General features: G+C 36.7%; 1 protein-coding gene across 1 annotated transcript; it reads left to right on the top strand.

Annotated features, from left to right (window-relative positions):
* The first annotated feature begins 1,200 nt into the window (after window positions 1-1,200).
* Window positions 1,201-16,176, top strand: TRIM63 (tripartite motif containing 63). Its single transcript, XM_063453220.1, has 9 exons — window positions 1,201-1,529; window positions 2,075-2,238; window positions 2,417-2,585; window positions 8,969-9,064; window positions 10,404-10,637; window positions 11,666-11,688; window positions 12,352-12,476; window positions 15,586-15,648; window positions 15,811-16,176. The coding sequence occupies exons 1-9, from the start codon at window positions 1,371-1,373 to the stop codon at window positions 15,837-15,839; spliced, it is 1,062 nt and encodes a 353-aa protein (XP_063309290.1). The 5' UTR covers window positions 1,201-1,370; the 3' UTR covers window positions 15,840-16,176.
* The last annotated feature ends 966 nt before the right edge of the window (window positions 16,177-17,142 follow it).

The raw sequence follows: 17,142 nt of genomic DNA, 5'->3' as shown, positions 1-17,142 counted from the left end.
ACCCGGCAGCCCAGGGAGTCTCCCTTTGTCCATTTCGGCCCCCGTGGGCCATGTGATCGCGAGGTCTTTGTGAGGTCCGGACGATATAATTGTTGTGATACGTTTTACTGTTTTGAAACACTAATATTTGTGTTCAGCAAAGTCTCCTGAGTATAACAGTACCCCTTATGTACAGGTTGTATGGTGTTTTCAAAAGTTACAGAGTCAAATATGAGGCTTGCGCTTCAGTTTTTTTCACATTGAAATTCGCCAGATTGGTTACATTACCTTTGAGACCGTATGGTAGCCAAGGAATGAAAATTACCCCCATGATGGCATACTATTTGCAATAGTAGACAACCCAAGGTATTGCAAATGGGGTATGTCAAGTCCTTTTTACTTCCAATTAGTTTTTTTGCATTTTTCATACACAAACAAATATTAACACTAACTTTGGCCAGTGTTTGTGACCAAGTGGCTACTAAAAAAGACTCAAAGGCAACGTAACCAATTTAACATGCTATATTTGACCCTGTAACATTCCAAAACACCATAAAACCTGTACATAGGGGGTACTTTTTTTTACGTGAGACATCGCTGAATACAAATATGTGTATTTTATTGCAGTAAAAGCAAACAGTATTATGACATTCACAGTTAGAATGTCACGTAGAACTAAATATTTTGTACAAACTGTTATTTTCTTCCATTTTTTTTATATTTTATTCATATTAAATTATGTTTCATACCTAAATATTTGATGCTAAATGAAAGACTTGTGTCCCCTGAATAAAATGATATATAATAAGTGTGGGTGCACATAATATGAAAGAGGCGAATTACACCTGAACAGACATATAGCGCAAATTCAAGTTTTTGTTTACGTTTTGTTTTGATCACAACGTGTACATTTGGCTGAGTCCTTAAGGGGTTAAGCAACTTGGACCTTCCTGGAATTGTTTGTGTTTGAATGTTTCTCCTTAGTCACAGAAAATAAATAAAAACAACACAACGTTCCATTATAGGGGTGCAGCAATATTACCCTGTTTACAGATTGTTCTTTCTGAGATTACTCATTGCTTCATGTGACAGTGCTGCAATCTATGAGAGTCCTTAGGAAACTTGAACCTACAGGACAGACTGAAGAATGTGTAACACGTCTGTCCCCACCGTATGCATGTGACCAGCACACAAGTTATTTATAGGATGGACTGGGGGTGTGAAGAGAAAAGCATTGCTAGTCTGGTAATAACTAATTCTCACATAGGACTGGAGAAGAGAAAGAAAGCCATAGCTTGGATTGCTGAGAGGAGCACAAACTCAAGAAGTCTACAAAAGGAAGAGAATTGGTTGATCATACTTGAAAAGTCATTGTGAGAGGGAGGATTGTAATGGATTACAACACAGATATTATCCGGGACAATAATCCTATGGACAATTTGGAAAAACAGCTTATTTGCCCTATCTGTCTAGAAATGTTTAATAAACCTGTGGTGATCCTGCCATGCCAGCATAACCTGTGCAGAAAGTGTGCCAATGATGTATTTCAGGTAAAGACACATACAGAGAAAAGATACTTTTAAATGGCTTCTAGTCTGTGCTTTTATTTGTGTCATCCAAGCTATTTATGTGCTGCCATTGTAGTTGTAAGGTGTTTTGTGCTCTTTGTGTTGGGTCTTTACATTAGATCTCTTTTTCATGGTAACGTTGCACATGTATAATGCCAGCTATATCCTACTGCTGTAAAATCTAGGTACATTTTAAAATGATGTCTAGATACATTCTTATGTGAATGACACAAAGGCATTATTAGTTCATTGTGAAGAATTAAAGATTCTGCTCACATTTGTAAGGCAGTTTAAATATTAGCTGTACTAGGCCAGTGAAGCTGAAGTAAAATATCAGATATTATAATACAAATAAAATAGACACACATCAAGTCTGAAGCATTTGATAAGGAAAATCTCCAAAACTACAAAAAAGAAGGAATTACAAGATACTAAGATCATCAGTTATTTTGCATATGTAAGAAAGAAGACTCCTATATTCAAAGTTGCATTATGAGAACTTTTGATATTCTTCATTTTTTTTTAAGGCTGGTAACCCATACTGGCCCACACGAACTTCAGTATCTGGGGGTCGATTTCGCTGCCCAACCTGTCGCCATGAAGTAATCTTGGACCGTCATGGCGTGTATGGCTTGCAGAGAAATCTACTTGTAGAAAACATAATAGAAGTATACAAACAAGATTATACCAGGTAAGCATTAAAAAACTTTTTAGAAGTTAATAGTGAAAGTTGTGATTACAAACCTAACAAAAGATAACCTTTCTCATCACTAGTAAGCACTAAACATTAGCCATAAAATATCTTTCTATATACCTCTTGACTAAAATGTCTGTTCTTTCTCTTATATTGTCCATACATGTGTAACCAGCCGACCTGAGAAAAAGGAAAATCACCCAATGTGTGAGAAGCATGAAGATGAGAAAATAAATATCTATTGTTTAAGCTGTGAAGTACCTACTTGCTCAATGTGCAAAGTGTTTGGTGCTCACAAAGACTGTGATGTGTCTCCCCTCCAGAGTGTTTATCAGTCCCAGAAGGTAAGTTTTCTGTAAGGACTAACACATATAAATGATAAATTACAAGGATTGTTTTTATGAGCACAAACAGCTAAAGCAAACAGTTTATTATATAATTTGTTCTATTGACCCTGATAAGTCTGTATGCAGCAATAATTTGTTATTAGTCTGATGTATTGGTTAATTAAAGTTGTAAAGAAAATTCATAAATAAAAAGGTAACAATTAAAAATCTTGAAGCAGTTTATACATTTATAGTACCTTGAACTGTACAAAATAGTCCATCACATACAAAAATAACACCACACAACTTAATTTTCCAATAAATAAACCCTAAGTTATTATATCTACCCCGGGGATACCTGGTAAATACCTAGCCTATGCATTCTTATGCATAAACCCGATAGGTTAAACTGAAAACCTGCTCATGGATCCATATTAGGTAAACGGCATTAGATAGAAAATCATCTCAGTGACCCAGTGCCCAAGTGTTATATAACTACCTGATATACTTTTTCAAAATACCTCACTTTTACTCTTCCCCATATCAAAGGCGAATATTTATTACATTAGGGAAAGCAATGCGGCTACTATGTACTATTAGAGGGCAATTCTTAAGGTCCTAATGAATATGATGGGCCTGTTCCTACCAACAGGAACTCACTAAAATGACCAGGGGATATATTTTTCCATCCTAACCCTGTGGTTAAGAACAACTGTACTAAGCACTATTTAAGTTTAGAACATGATCTGTTATTTTTACAAAATAAAATGCTCAAAGTACTTTGTAATTCCCAGCATGCTTTTAATTATAATGTGACATACTACTACATTTGATACAAGATGTGAGCTATAAATGAAGAAACGCTAATAAAGTATATTTTTGAGCTCACAAATATTTAAACTTTGTAACAAATTTATAAAAAATGACTCACTGACCAACATACATAAACATAAAGGTATAATGAATAAACAATGATTACCAGTATTTCAGTATTAAGCTGCCTGTTTGATATCTTCATGTTAAAATTCATAATGAACCTTTGCGATCATCAGCAAATACACTGAACAAAATTATAAACGCAACACTTTTGTTTTTGTCCCCATTTTTCATTAGCTGAACTCAAAGATCTAAGACTTTTTCTATGTACACAAAAGGCCTATTCTCTTAAATATTGTTCACAAATCTATCTAAATCTGTGTTAGTGAGCAATATTCTTTGCAGAGATAATCCATCCACCTCACAGTTATGGCATATCAGGATGCTGATTAGACAGTATGATTATTGCAAAAGTGTGCTTTAGGCAGGCCACAATAAACGGCCACTTTAAAATGTGCAGTTTTACTGTATTGGGAGGGTCCATGAGGGTCCAAAAAACAGTCAGTATCTGGCGTGACCACCATTTGGCTCACGCAGTGCAACACATCTCCTTCGCATAGAGTTGATCAGGTTGTTGATTGTGGCCTGTGGAATGTTGGTCCACTTCTCTAAATGACTGTGCGAAGTTGCTGGATATTGGCAGGACCTGGTAAGACCAATATAGCTGTGATGTCCAGCAAAATGTTGTTGAGCTTCACAAAATATGAAGTGGCTGTAAGAAAACAAAAGCATTGAAAGTGCCAATTTTCACCATCAGGGCAATATTTATAAAATGTACATCAAAATTAACAAGAAAATGGTTTACGGATTACAAAATCAAAGTCCTACCATGGCCATCCCAGTCCTCTAAATTGAACCCCATATAAATCCACCAGCGTTGACCTAGAAATTTAAAGGATCTAGAGATTCTGTATGGAGGAATGATCTTAGATGCCTTGTCATGTATTCTCCAGCCCATCAGGCATTATAGGAGAAGACTCAGAGCTGTTATCTTGGCACAGGGAGGTAGCACAAAGTATTGACTAAAAGGGTGCCAATAATTGTGACATACCTATATTTAACAAAACATCTTTTAAACCTGTGTTTGATCTGATCAGACATATTATGCCAGAAAATATTAATATTAGTCTACAGAGTATTTTGTGGATTTTCTGAACAAAAGATCAAACGGTTAAACAATAAGGACCATTTTCTTCTTTGCTCATATTTACCATATTTATTTATGGTGACAATATTAGTGGAGGACTACATATCTGTAGTGGTGGTTATTTTTAGGGATAGCCTTAGTCAGGTCACTTGTTATATTTAGAAAGAGATGAGACTGCAGTGCGGTCTCACACATGGCACAGCTGTGTGGGGGCAGGAAATGTTGGAGAGGGATATTTGATATGATCTCTATTAAAGGATCTGTTGCGTTATCCATCATCAACTGTATCATTATTTTTCAGTAACTTAAACCATATAAATACTTTTACAAGAAAAAAAACAAAAAAAACAAACTTGCATATTTAAATATAAAACACTTAATATAAAGCACGATATTTATAATATATATTAGTTCATCAACATATACATATGCTATGCATTTGATCATAAAAATTGCTTTTTCCCCAGCAATAGTGGATAGTGAAAAGCTTTTTTTCCTGTATACAGACCTATTAAAATGCTTACATTTGTAACAACAGACAAATGTTAACCACATAACAGGAGATAATAGGAGGATGTAGGTACTAGGTTAGGTCATATTGGCACTAACATACTTTTCTTTTTAAGGTCTTAAATCACTGTGCTAAAGAACAAGTCTTAGTGGTTTACTCACTCATGTGATTATTTTCTGCATGGGACCTTTGTAATTGTTAGAAAAGAATACATGTCACCTATTTCAAATGTTTAATTTATATATATATATATATATATATATATATATATATATATATATATATATATATATATATATATCAGAGGGCATGTTGTTTGAAAATGATTGCGAAATGCTTATGACATTTCTAGTTTGGGGACATTTTTGCACAAGATATTAACTAGGAACATTTTTACTACTATGACTTTTAAATACCCAGTTACCCAGTTCATATAATGCAATGCAAAACCAGTTTGAAAATAAGTTAATAACGTTATAACTGCTCAATGCATTTTATCCTGAGTTATTCATTGACACCTTCACTACCGAGCAATTTTTAAGTTGCAAAAAGATTAGCATAATATTTATTTGAAGCAAGGTATGTATAGCTAGTACATAAACATATTGCAACACAGCAGTTGTGTGAATACATTGCGTTGCAGACAAACATAAAGGGACACTATAGTCACCAGAACAAATACAGCTTATTGTATTTGTTCTGGTGAGTAGAATCATTCCCTTTAGGCTTTTCGCTGTAAACACTGCTAGAGGTGCTTCCTGTGGCAGTCCTGCCTAGTTTGCAGCACTACTATTCAGTGTCTCCACCCTCTTCATGCAGACACTGAACTTTCCTCATATAGATGCATTGATTCAATTCATCTCTATGAGGAGATGCTGATTGGCCAGGGCGGTGTTTGACTTGTGTTGGCCCTGCCCCAAATCTGCTTCCTTGACAGTCTCAGCCAATCCTATGGGGAAGCATTGTGATTGGCTCAGACTTCTGATGATGTCAGCAGACAGAGGCAGTTCACATGCAAACAGGGGCAGAGGTAGCAGCTGCAGAATTTAATACAAGTAAAACTTTACTATATTTAGGGAGGCATAAGGAGATTGGGGGCCTAGATGGTGGTTTTATGACAAACATGTATTCCTATGCTCCTTTAAAAATTCCAAATTATGTACACAATTTTTATTTTTCACTTATTCATTCAATCTTCATAAAAACAATTGTGAAATGAACATCTATAGACAGTATACAGTGTCCTTTATCTTGCAATATTTCACAAAGAGTCTGAAATGTTAGGAAACAAGCAAAAAATTAGGTTTTCTCACATATAGTAGATGTGACAAAAATTGGTAAATACAAATGGTCAAAAACCTTACTTATATGTTTTTGTAATGTCCCTGAAGCATGACATGCAGTACAGCTTACTGAAAATGTAAACAGACTGTAAAAAGAATGTTCACAATTAATCATAATGTCCATATACAGTAAATACTGTTAAATCATATATTTCTAAAATAATGGCATGCAAGCCTGCTATAGCAGTCGTTTTCAATCTCTGAACTGCTAATGTAATGTCTATTCACTCCGAACTGCCCCCGACTGTAAAAATAAAATGATACATATAAAGGAAGACTATAGTCACCAAAACAATGCAGCATTTTTTTCTGTATATATCATGCCTCTGAATTCTCACTGCTCAATTCTCTGTCATTTAGAAGTTAGATCACTTTTGTTTCTGTTTATGGAGCCTTAGCCACACCTCTCATAGCTGTGACTAACATAGCCTACATGAAAAAAGTGGTTTTAATTGTAACCAGATGTTACTTACACATTCAACTTTTTATTTACAACTCTGTAAATTGAAGTTTAATTGCATAGCTAAGGCACCTGCAGGGTCTAGCAAGTTAAAGGGACACTATAGTCACCTGAACAACTTTAGCTTAATGAAGCAGTTTTGGTGTATAGAACATGCCCCTGCAGCCTCACTGCTCAATCCTCTGCCATTTAGGAGTTAAATCCCTTTGTTTATGAACCCTAGTCACACCTCCCTGCATGTGACTTGCTCAACCTTCCATAAACACTTCCTGTAAAGAGAGCCCTATTTAGGCTTTCTTTATTTCAAGTTCTGTTTAATTAAGATTTTCTTATCCCCTGCTATGTTAATAGCTTGCTAAACCCTGCAAGAGCCTCCTGTATGTGATTAAAGTTCAATTTAGAGATTGAGATACAATTATTTAAGGTAAATTACATCTGTTTGAAAGTGAAACCAGTTTTTTTTTCATGCAGGCTCGGTCAATCATAGCCAGGGGAGGTGTGGCTAGGGCTGCATAAACAGAAACAAAGTGATTTAACTCCTAAATGGCAGAGAATTGAGCAGTGAAATTGCAGGGGAATGATCTATACACTAAAACTGCTTTATTTAGCTAAAGTAATTTAGGTGACTATAGAGTTCCTTTAATAACAGAGCAGGAGATAAGAAAGTCTAAATTAAAAAATAATTGGCAGTAAAGGAAGTGTAAACATTAGACGACTCTTTACAGAAAGTGTTTTAGAAGGCTATTTAGGTCACATGTAGGGAAGTGTGACTAGGGCTGCATAACCAAAGTGATTTAACTCCTAACTGGAAGAGAACTGAGCAGTGAGAGTGAAGAGGGTTGATCTGTACACCAAATTTGGTTCATTAAGCTAAAAATGTTTTGGTGACTATAGTGTCCCTTTAAACTTCATGTAATATTTGAAAGCATGGGGTGAGCTGACATTTTTCATTCATTATATCAGAGACTAGTGGCTTCAGGGAGAGAAATTCATTCATTTACAGCAGGAGTGGTCAAAAGATAGACCCCCAGACTTAAACTATAACTCCCATGATGCTTTGCATGCCTTTAGAATGCTTTAGAATGACAAAGCATTATGGGAGCTGCAGTTTTACAACACATGGGACACCCCTGATGCACAAACTGTTAATCATAACTAGAATATAAATGAGGGTTAGTGAAGCTGTATGGATTACATTTTATACAGCAAAAAAATGAAAAGAAAAATGTTTATACTTGTTTTTTGGTATTGAAGGGGTTAAGGCTCTCAGGGTTACTCACTAAACCAGAAATGTAATTTATTGACTCAAGCATATGTGGTATAATCAGACCTGTATAAAGCAATTCAGCTGACATTCAGCTGTCACATATGCAACAGATCTGCACGTTTTTAATTACTGTGACTAGGGATAAGTTAAATAATGTTTCCAAATCAGCACATTTCACCTACATTTTGCAGTTTTAATTCACCTCAATTTAGTGTTCAGTTGATAAAACCTACATACTTTGATCCAATTTTAATTATCCATAAACAATGCCTTATATTTCGAAGATTGACATATGCAAGAGCTCAGTTTTTCATTATAAAGTAGAGAATGGAACTCTCAAAGGTATACTCAGTATACTGAACTTGTGCATGAACAGTTAAATCTGGACAGGCTTTCTAATAAATAAATAATACAATAGATATTATCATACTTGTCAGTTCACTAAAATGTTTTCTTCTTCTGACATGGATTTTTCTATCATGTAAGAGTAGCTCTTTCTTGGATTTTTATTGAATACGTTTCCCCTAGTACGTCCTCCTTTCATAGTATTTTCAATCTGCTCATTTACTGATGTTCTGGTTTCAGCCAAAAGTGTTTTCTACTCAGATCCACCATTTTCCTTATGCTAGTACATCTTTACTCAGCAATGCTTCTTATGATTTTAGTTCTATCTTTGTCTTCCTTTGTATTTCTTGATGTGATGTTCTATCTTTACTTGATCATCTTTGATTCATCATTGCTAATTAAATTGTAATCAGATGTTACTTACACAATCTAATATTCTATCTGCTTTGCAGACAGAACTCAGTAGTTGTATATCGATGTTGGTAGCTGCCAATGACAGAATCCAATGTATACTCAGTCAGCTTGAAGAGTCATGCAAAACTGTACAGGTATTTATATGTGGAATTACTTATTTTGCCTCCATACTTAGACTATAAAAGGTCTATAATAAAAACACTGGTGTCTGTCACAATGATATCTATGGATCACTGGACCAGTATTGTATTTAATGTTAATGAAGTATTTGCAATACAAATTAGTGTTTCAGTGGTTAACCCCTAAAACACCAAATGTTATTAGTGCAGCTATAGAAAGTGTAAAGTACAGCATAAACTCATACATAGAAAGAAAACACAAAAATATATAGTGTAAATCTCTTACACAATGGGTAAAATATAGTGGTGAGGGTGAGTGGTAATAAACTCATATGGTAAAGAGCCTTTTGAATATAGGCTCTAAACTTTGAAGCTGGTATGCCTTAGGGTGACATACAACCCCTCTTGTTCTTCTGAATATGCAGATATACTTTTCTCCATATGGTATATATAACATGGAGAAAAAGGTGAAGAGAAGTCTCCTAAGTGCAGTGTGTTGAAGAATAATAGTAAACTAAAACACACACATATAGGAACACTAACCTGGTAAGGAGCCCTCCAAACTTGCTTCTGTGTCTATTCTGGGTAACACTGCCCCTGTGATACCCGGTATAAGGAGTCTGGATCCAATCATAAAGTGCACACAGTGCTCTTTATTTAGTAAAATATAATTAAAAGTAATAGTATAAAAAATTATTATAAAATAAACAACAAAATGTTCCACATTTGTTGTATAAATTGGTAAATAACCAAATCCACCCCACCCCTCGCAAACAATAGGATCTGTTTATTATTTACTTACTTGCCAATAACCTTGTTCAACCCTTTGCTCCCATGTCCATCTCTCTCTCTCTCTTACATGCAGGACTCATTAGGACTGCTCTAATTATTATTATTATTAATATGTTTGTCATTTATATAATGCCAACTTATTCCACAGTGCTTTACAATATTACAAAAGGGGGACATTTAACAATAAATGAGACAATTACAAAAGTTGACAGGAACAAAAGGTTCCTGAGGACCTTGATCTAATCTAATACTATGCTCCAACCTTGTAGAAGATCTACGTGTTTCCAGACTATCACAAAAGTCATAAAAACACATTGTCAGTTATATCAGCTAAATGAGCAACATTATTACCTACAGACTTTAATATTTGTCTCACCTTTGTGTATTTGTCTGGTCACTATTTAGTATAATCGTACTATGCCTTCTCACTTTCCCATTGTATATGACATTTTTTACCATACCTCCATATTTCTGTAGGTTATATTGGCCTAATATTCAGGTATTGCTTCATAAACACAATGGTGACTATGACCCTCATCTTTTTTTTGTTAATCCTTTAAAGAAAAACAGCCAAAAAAGAAAGGTGTCTGTGAATGAAGCATTTGAAGTTTTGAGCAGGATCTTAGAAGAGACAAAAGCACATCTTACTCAGAGGATTTCAGAAGCTGAGGAGGAGAAGCTGAATTTTGTGCGTTCTCTTGTACACAACTACCAAGAACAACTCCAGTCTTCCTCAAATCTGTTGCAGAATGCCTTCCAGGCCATGGAACATTCTGGAGCTGCTAACTTCCTGCTTGTGAGTCATTCACGTGTAAAACCTGGTTATTCAATAAGTTATGGTTAACTTATGGTTATTCAAAAAATATCATTTGTTGAAATCTACTAAATTTTAGAAATAATTCACAGCATCAATTAAACTTTTAAGACCACATCAGATTTGACATGGATTTGATATCTTTCTGAAACAATAATTTAGTTGATCCTATAAAATCTAGGCCGGTTATGTGACCGTATGAAATTCTGATATCTGATTCATCACTGCCAGAATTTGGCACCAGTAAAAGGGGAAGGATAGATTTGAGTAAAGGTTTTATTTTATTTACAGAGAAGGTGAGGGAGAGGTTAAGATGGGTGCAAATAATAGACAAGAAATCTGTCAAATTATGTGGGCTGGATCCTGGATCTCTTATCCAATAGTGGTGGTCATCAAAGCCACTCTTTAGTGAGGACTTAGCACAGAATACCAAAGTAGTGTCTTCAGTGTCTGGTGTTGGTGATGCATCCGACAATGATAATTCTGATTTCCCCACAACTACATTTCACCGCTTTCACGGGAGCTATTCAACTATGAGTATGATGAGCCAGGGGAATTAGAAGAGGAGAAGAGGACAGGCAGCAGCCCAATGTATCACTCTCCTCCTGCATCTTGCCCACCCTAATTACATAGTTACATAGGCTGATAAGAGACATGCGTCCATCAAATTCAGCCTTTCTCACATCTGTTTTTGCTGTTGATCCAAAGCAGAAGTACTTTCCAATTTTTTTATGTGAGTAAATAAAGGATTATTAAACCCTTTACAATATAGGGAACAGGGGCTGCAGGGACTGAGGAACACAGTAGTGTTAGGAATACATCTTTCCTATAAGTGACATGAGGACAGCAGTCAAATCACTGACGTAGTCATGGTGCATTGTGTTTGTGATCTCTCTGATCTAGCATACCTTTTCTCCTAATTTTAGTGATTTTATCAAAATGATGTAATGTAGGCTGTTCTGCTCTAATAACTAATTTTCTTTTCTCTGCATCAACCCCCTCTTTTAAAGAACTCCAAGCAGTTGATTAAAACGTAAGTGACATTTCACAAACCACACATAAACATTATATTAAAGAGTAATGTAAGAACAATGTTGGGATACAGCTTTAACATATATATCAAATAGCATGTTGTTCATATAGAGCTCGATGAAACATCTCAAAGGCACTGAGTGTGCACCTATGGCCAGTCAAAACACAGAATTTATATTAGTAAAGTGGCATATACTTGTCTCTCACAATTTAGATTGAAACTTTACAAACATTCAACATAAAATGTAGTATTGACTAAGGCACATTTTCCATTAAGACAAACTCCAATATGGTCTCTCCATCATGACCCAGCATGATCCCAGCATGACCCATCTCTTTTGCATCAATTTGTCTCTTCACAAATACAGACAAAACATTTTTTTACAATAGTAGGCAATCAACATCACTTATTTTAAAGACCTATATGTTGATCATTCAGTAAAAACCTATTCATTGAAAAATAAGTTGTATTTAGCTAATTATGGATCAAAAAAATCTGAAATATGTAACTCTGCATTTTTGGGGGAGATGCTATAATATATGTCACAGTACCACATTTTGTACCTGTAAACCTTGTGACAGTACACAGTATACAGTTAGGTATCATTTGTGTGATTAGAGAGAGAGGTAATATGGTAAATGCTCAATACTTTTCTATGTGCAGGATAATGGAAGCATCTAAAGGCTGTCAATTGGAAAAAACAGATCCTGGGTTTGAGAATATGGACCAGTTCATGCTGGATGTGGAGCAAGTCAGTCATTTCTTGAAAAGCATAGATTTCAGCCCAGGTAATTCGGCTGATATTGATACCTGTGGGGCTTTTTGGATTGGGATTTGTCAGTTTAAAAAAAATACAATAATAATAATTTTGAAATGACAGGTACCAGAGATGTCTCATTAAAGGAAAACTCCAGTGCCAGGAAAACAATCAGTTTTCCTGGCACTGGAGGTATCCTCTCCCTCCCACCCCCCAATCCCCAGTTACTGAAGGGGTGAAAATCCCTTCAGTCACTTAACTGAGGTAGCGACGATGTCCCTCATCGCTGTCTCCTCCTCCGCGCCGCTCCTCCTACCGTCTCTGTCGGCCGGTGGGCGAGACTGATCCTGCCCACCGGCCGGGGAGACCTAATGCGCATGCGCAGCAATGCCACGCCTGCGCATTAGCGCTCCCAATAGGAAAGCATTGAAAAAGATTTTCAATGCTTTCCTATGAGGAAATGAGCGACACTGGAGGTCCTCACATAGCGTGAGGACGTCCAGCGACGCTCTAGCACAGATAATCTGTGCTATGCTTCAGGAAGTGACCTCAAGTGGCTGTCTAGTAGACAGCCACTAGAGGTGGAGTTAACCCTGCAAGGTAATTATTGCAGTTTATAAAAAACTGCAATAATTACACTTGCAGGGTTAAGAGTAGTGGGAGTTGGCACCCAGACCACTCCAATGAGCAGAAGTGGTCTGGGTGCCTGGAGTGTCCCTTTAAGCCTTATTCCACAAACCAGCTAACATAAACTGGGACACTTCTTTTCCACCTCACTCTGCAATTTTCAGACCAGCTAACAGAAATTTAGCCACTTAATTTCCACCTCTCTGTGCAAGTCTCAGGCCTTATTCCACAAACTCGTATCGCTGAACATTTTCAACATTTCAATGACAAATAGGGATACTTTCAATTTAGGGGTGTGACTTGGGCTCCTACCAAAGTGACTTACTAAAAACAATTCATGCAACTAAAACTAATTTAGAACAAGCATAATATACCTTATTTACACAGACCGATTTATAAACACATTTATTATTTATTATTATTATTTATTATAACATATAGTTACCGTATATACTCGAGTATAAGCCGACCCGAATATAAGCCGAGGCCCCTAATTTTACCCCCCAAAAATGGGAAAACGTATTCGACTCGAGTATAAGACTAGGGTGGGAAATGCAGCAGCTACTGGTAAATTTCTAAATAAAATCAGATCCTATAAAAATTATATTAATTGAATATTTATTTACAGTGTGTGTTTATAATGAATGCAGTGTGTGTATGTATGAATGCAGTGTGTGTGTATGAGTGCAGTGTGTGTGTGTATGAGTGCAGTGTGTGTGTGTATGAGTGCAGTGTGTGTGTGTATGAGGGCAGTGTGTGTGTGTATGGATGCAGTGTGTGTATGAATGCAGTGTGTGTGTATGAATGCAGTGTGTGTGTATGAATGCAGTGTGTGTGTATGAGTGCAGTGTGTGTATATGAATGCAGTGTGTGTATGAGTGCAGTGTGTGTATGAATGCAGTGTGTGTGTATGAATGCAGTGTGTATGAGTGCAGTGTGCGTGTGTATGAGTGCAGTGTGCGTGTGTATGAGTGCAGTGTGCGTGTATATGAGTGCAGTGTGTGTGTATATGAGTGCAGTGTGTGTGTGTGTGTGTATGAGTGCAGTGTGTGTGTATATGAGTGCAGTGTGTGTATATGAGTGCAGTGTGTGTGTATATGAGTGCAGTGTGTGTATGAATGCAGTGTGTATGAATGCAGTGTGTGTATGAGTGCAGTGTGCGTGTGTATGAGTGCAGTGTGTGTGTATGAGTGCAGTGTGTGTGTGTATATGAGTGCAGTGTGTGTGTGTATATGAGTGCAGTGTGTGTGTATATGAGTGCAGTGTGTGTATGAATGCAGTGTGTGTATGAGTGCAGTGTGTGTATGAGTGCAGTGTGTGTGTATGAGTGCAGTGTGTGTGTGTGTATGAGTGCAGTGTGTGTGTGTATGAGTGCAGTGTGTGTGTGTATGAGTGCAGTGTGTGTGTGTATGAATGCAGTGTGTGTGTGTATGAGTGCAGTGTGTGTGTGTGTGTGTGTGTGTGTGTTGCAGAGCCTTGGTGGGGGGGTGGGCAATTTTATTATTTTTTTAAATTATTATTTTAATAATTTTTTTAATTATCATTTTTTATTATATTTAATTATTAATTTTTTTATTTTATTTAATTATTTTTTTAATTATTTTTTATTTTATTTTATTATTATTAAAAAAAAAAATGTGTCCCCCCTCCCTGCTTGATACATGGCAGGGAAGGGGGCTCTCACTCCCTGGTGGTCCAGTGGATGGGCACTGTGTAGGAGGGGGGCTGGCAGGAAGCACTTACCTCTCCTGCAGCTCCTGTCAGCTCCTTCCTCCTCCGCGCCGGTCCATTCAGCACCTCTGTCAGCTCACAGTGTAAGTCTCGCGGCCACACTATGACCCCGCGGCTCTCGCGAGACTTACACTGGGAGCTGACAGAGGTGCTGAACGGACCGGCGCGGAGGAGGAGGGAGCTGACAGGAGCTGCAGGAGAGGTAAGTAAACGCTCTGCAGTCCCCACAGCCCCCAGTCTGTATTATGGCAATGTAAATTGCCATAATACAGACATTGACTCGAGTATAAGCCGAGTTGGGGTTTTTCAGCACAAAAAATATGCTGAAAAACTCGGCTTATACTCGAGTATATACGGTATTCATATTTTGGCTGATAGAATTTGGATGGCAAATATTTAAATTTGATACAAATGTTTGCTCTACATCCACCCTTTTTTCCTCCTAGCAAATTCCTTTAAATAACATGGTCTATCTCCAATACTGCTCAATAGATCTAATTTCACAAACCGGCCAACAGAAACTGAGCTGCTTCATTTCTACTACGCACTATCCGCCAAACGGCTCACCCTGGTTCCTTTCAACTTTATAACATGCGCTTCAAGCTGTTGTCTCAACTCCCCTTTTCAGCCTCTAAATTGTACGCTCATGGACTAAGTACTTTGTACAAAAAGTGCTTCAGTGTCTAGATCTCGGCTCAAGGGAAATATAGGGTGTAGGAACAGGCCCTAGCATATTGCAATGCCAATGTAGAATATTGAGTGACTTGGTGTATCTTATGCAGGCTGTGAAGATGAGGAAGACGACATGGAGGAGTATGAAGAAACAGAAGAGGATAGGCCTGAGGGTAAGAACTGACTTCTTTGCAAAAGAAAGGCATAATTAACAGCAATAGGCACGTGGCAGCAGAATTAGGAATGGAACATTTGTAGTATCACAGATAATGGGGAAGCTAAAATTCATTGTGACTGGTAATGTGTGCTTCAATTATTAATTTGTGTATTCACAGTGCATAGAGACCGTGTGAAAACCCCATAAGAAGGAGGGAGAGGACCGTGTGCTATTATCTCAATGAAAGGCGGAAAATTAAGAAAATCACATGCGCCTGTTTGAAGGAGAGCCTGCAGGCAAATAACTCAGGACTGCTGCTATTAATCAGGGAACCTATATTTAGGTCACTGTGATCAGGGTGTATATATTTGTCAAATTAATGTATATGCTGATTGGTGATGTGACTGAATTTGGCTAGTTCACAGGTTTCAGGGAATCCTGTCTGGAGGACAGGATGAGGGGCTCACCAATTTGTTAATCTCAATCTGTTGTGATGTAGATTCATTCATTTTTATTGCACCTAAATAAAACTGTTTTTAGTGTTGGTATTTAGACTTTTTATTTATATATGAGCATGATCCCTTGTACAGCGCTACGGAATTTGCTGGCGCTATATAAATAATAAAATAATAATAATAATAATAATGATGTTAAAGAGTATATGTGTAAGTCACAATGTGGGTCATATTTAAGAACTGTATAAAATGGCTAAGATATTTTTTCCAATCAAGTTTAATTGAATTTCGTAGAAGTACATGAAAGGTGATGCCATAAATCCCATAGGTTTATTTAAGATTTAACAAGAAGCTTGCTTATACAACGACAGGAGTGAGACACAGAATCTGTCTCTTATCCAATAATTAAAGTTAACAAACAGATAATTAATGTCCTGCTTTGCTTACTCAATGCATCCCAAACTATAAAATCCCTAACAAGAAAAGCGCACAAGAAACAAAACAGGTAAACTTAAGGAAAGATAAAAAAAACAAGAAGAGAAATCTGAAAAAATACTTTTTAACTTCTTTACGGCGGTAGATCCTAAGCTGGACAGAGATACATCCTCAGTGGAAGTACCAGTATGAAGACAACTCTGATTTATACACTTATAATTAAAAAAATAATAGTGACCAAAAAAACATTACTTCTGAACATCTTCAAGAATGTTTTGATATGCACAAAAGTGTGAGGGTAACAGAAGAAAAAGGACATCGGTAGAGTATCCTATGGAGTGGAATACCCTACTAGTTGCGGGAAACAGTAAGGGTACAGTAGAGAACCTAATGTGAAACCTTAATGCGTGAATATTAAAACCTAACTTTAAATGATACATTTCTAATATATAAAAACTGGTGAAAGTCAACACCCAAAAACACTTGTGTGTAAAACAAAAAGTAAATAAATCAAATAGAATAAAATCAACACTTTTCTGAGACTTGCGTAAAGTACTCCACACACGTGTGGGAACTATTGTCTAAACTGTGTGTGGTAGCTGTAGTTTTAAGACAATAAG

The sequence above is a fragment of the Pelobates fuscus genome, chromosome 1 (assembly GCF_036172605.1).
Source record: "Pelobates fuscus isolate aPelFus1 chromosome 1, aPelFus1.pri, whole genome shotgun sequence".
Classification (NCBI taxonomy): Eukaryota; Metazoa; Chordata; class Amphibia; order Anura; family Pelobatidae; genus Pelobates; species Pelobates fuscus.
This window is presented reverse-complemented; position numbering and strand designations above follow the sequence as displayed.

Coding starts and splice junctions, on each gene's coding strand:
- TRIM63 (XM_063453220.1), top strand. CDS start 1,371: ATGGATTACAACACAGATATTATCCGGGACAATAATCCTATGGACAAT. Junction 2,586..8,968: donor GTGTTTATCAGTCCCAGAAG/GTAAGTTTTCTG, acceptor TCTGCTTTGCAG/ACAGAACTCAGTAGTTGTAT. Junction 11,689..12,351: donor TCCAAGCAGTTGATTAAAAC/GTAAGTGACATT, acceptor TTCTATGTGCAG/GATAATGGAAGCATCTAAAG.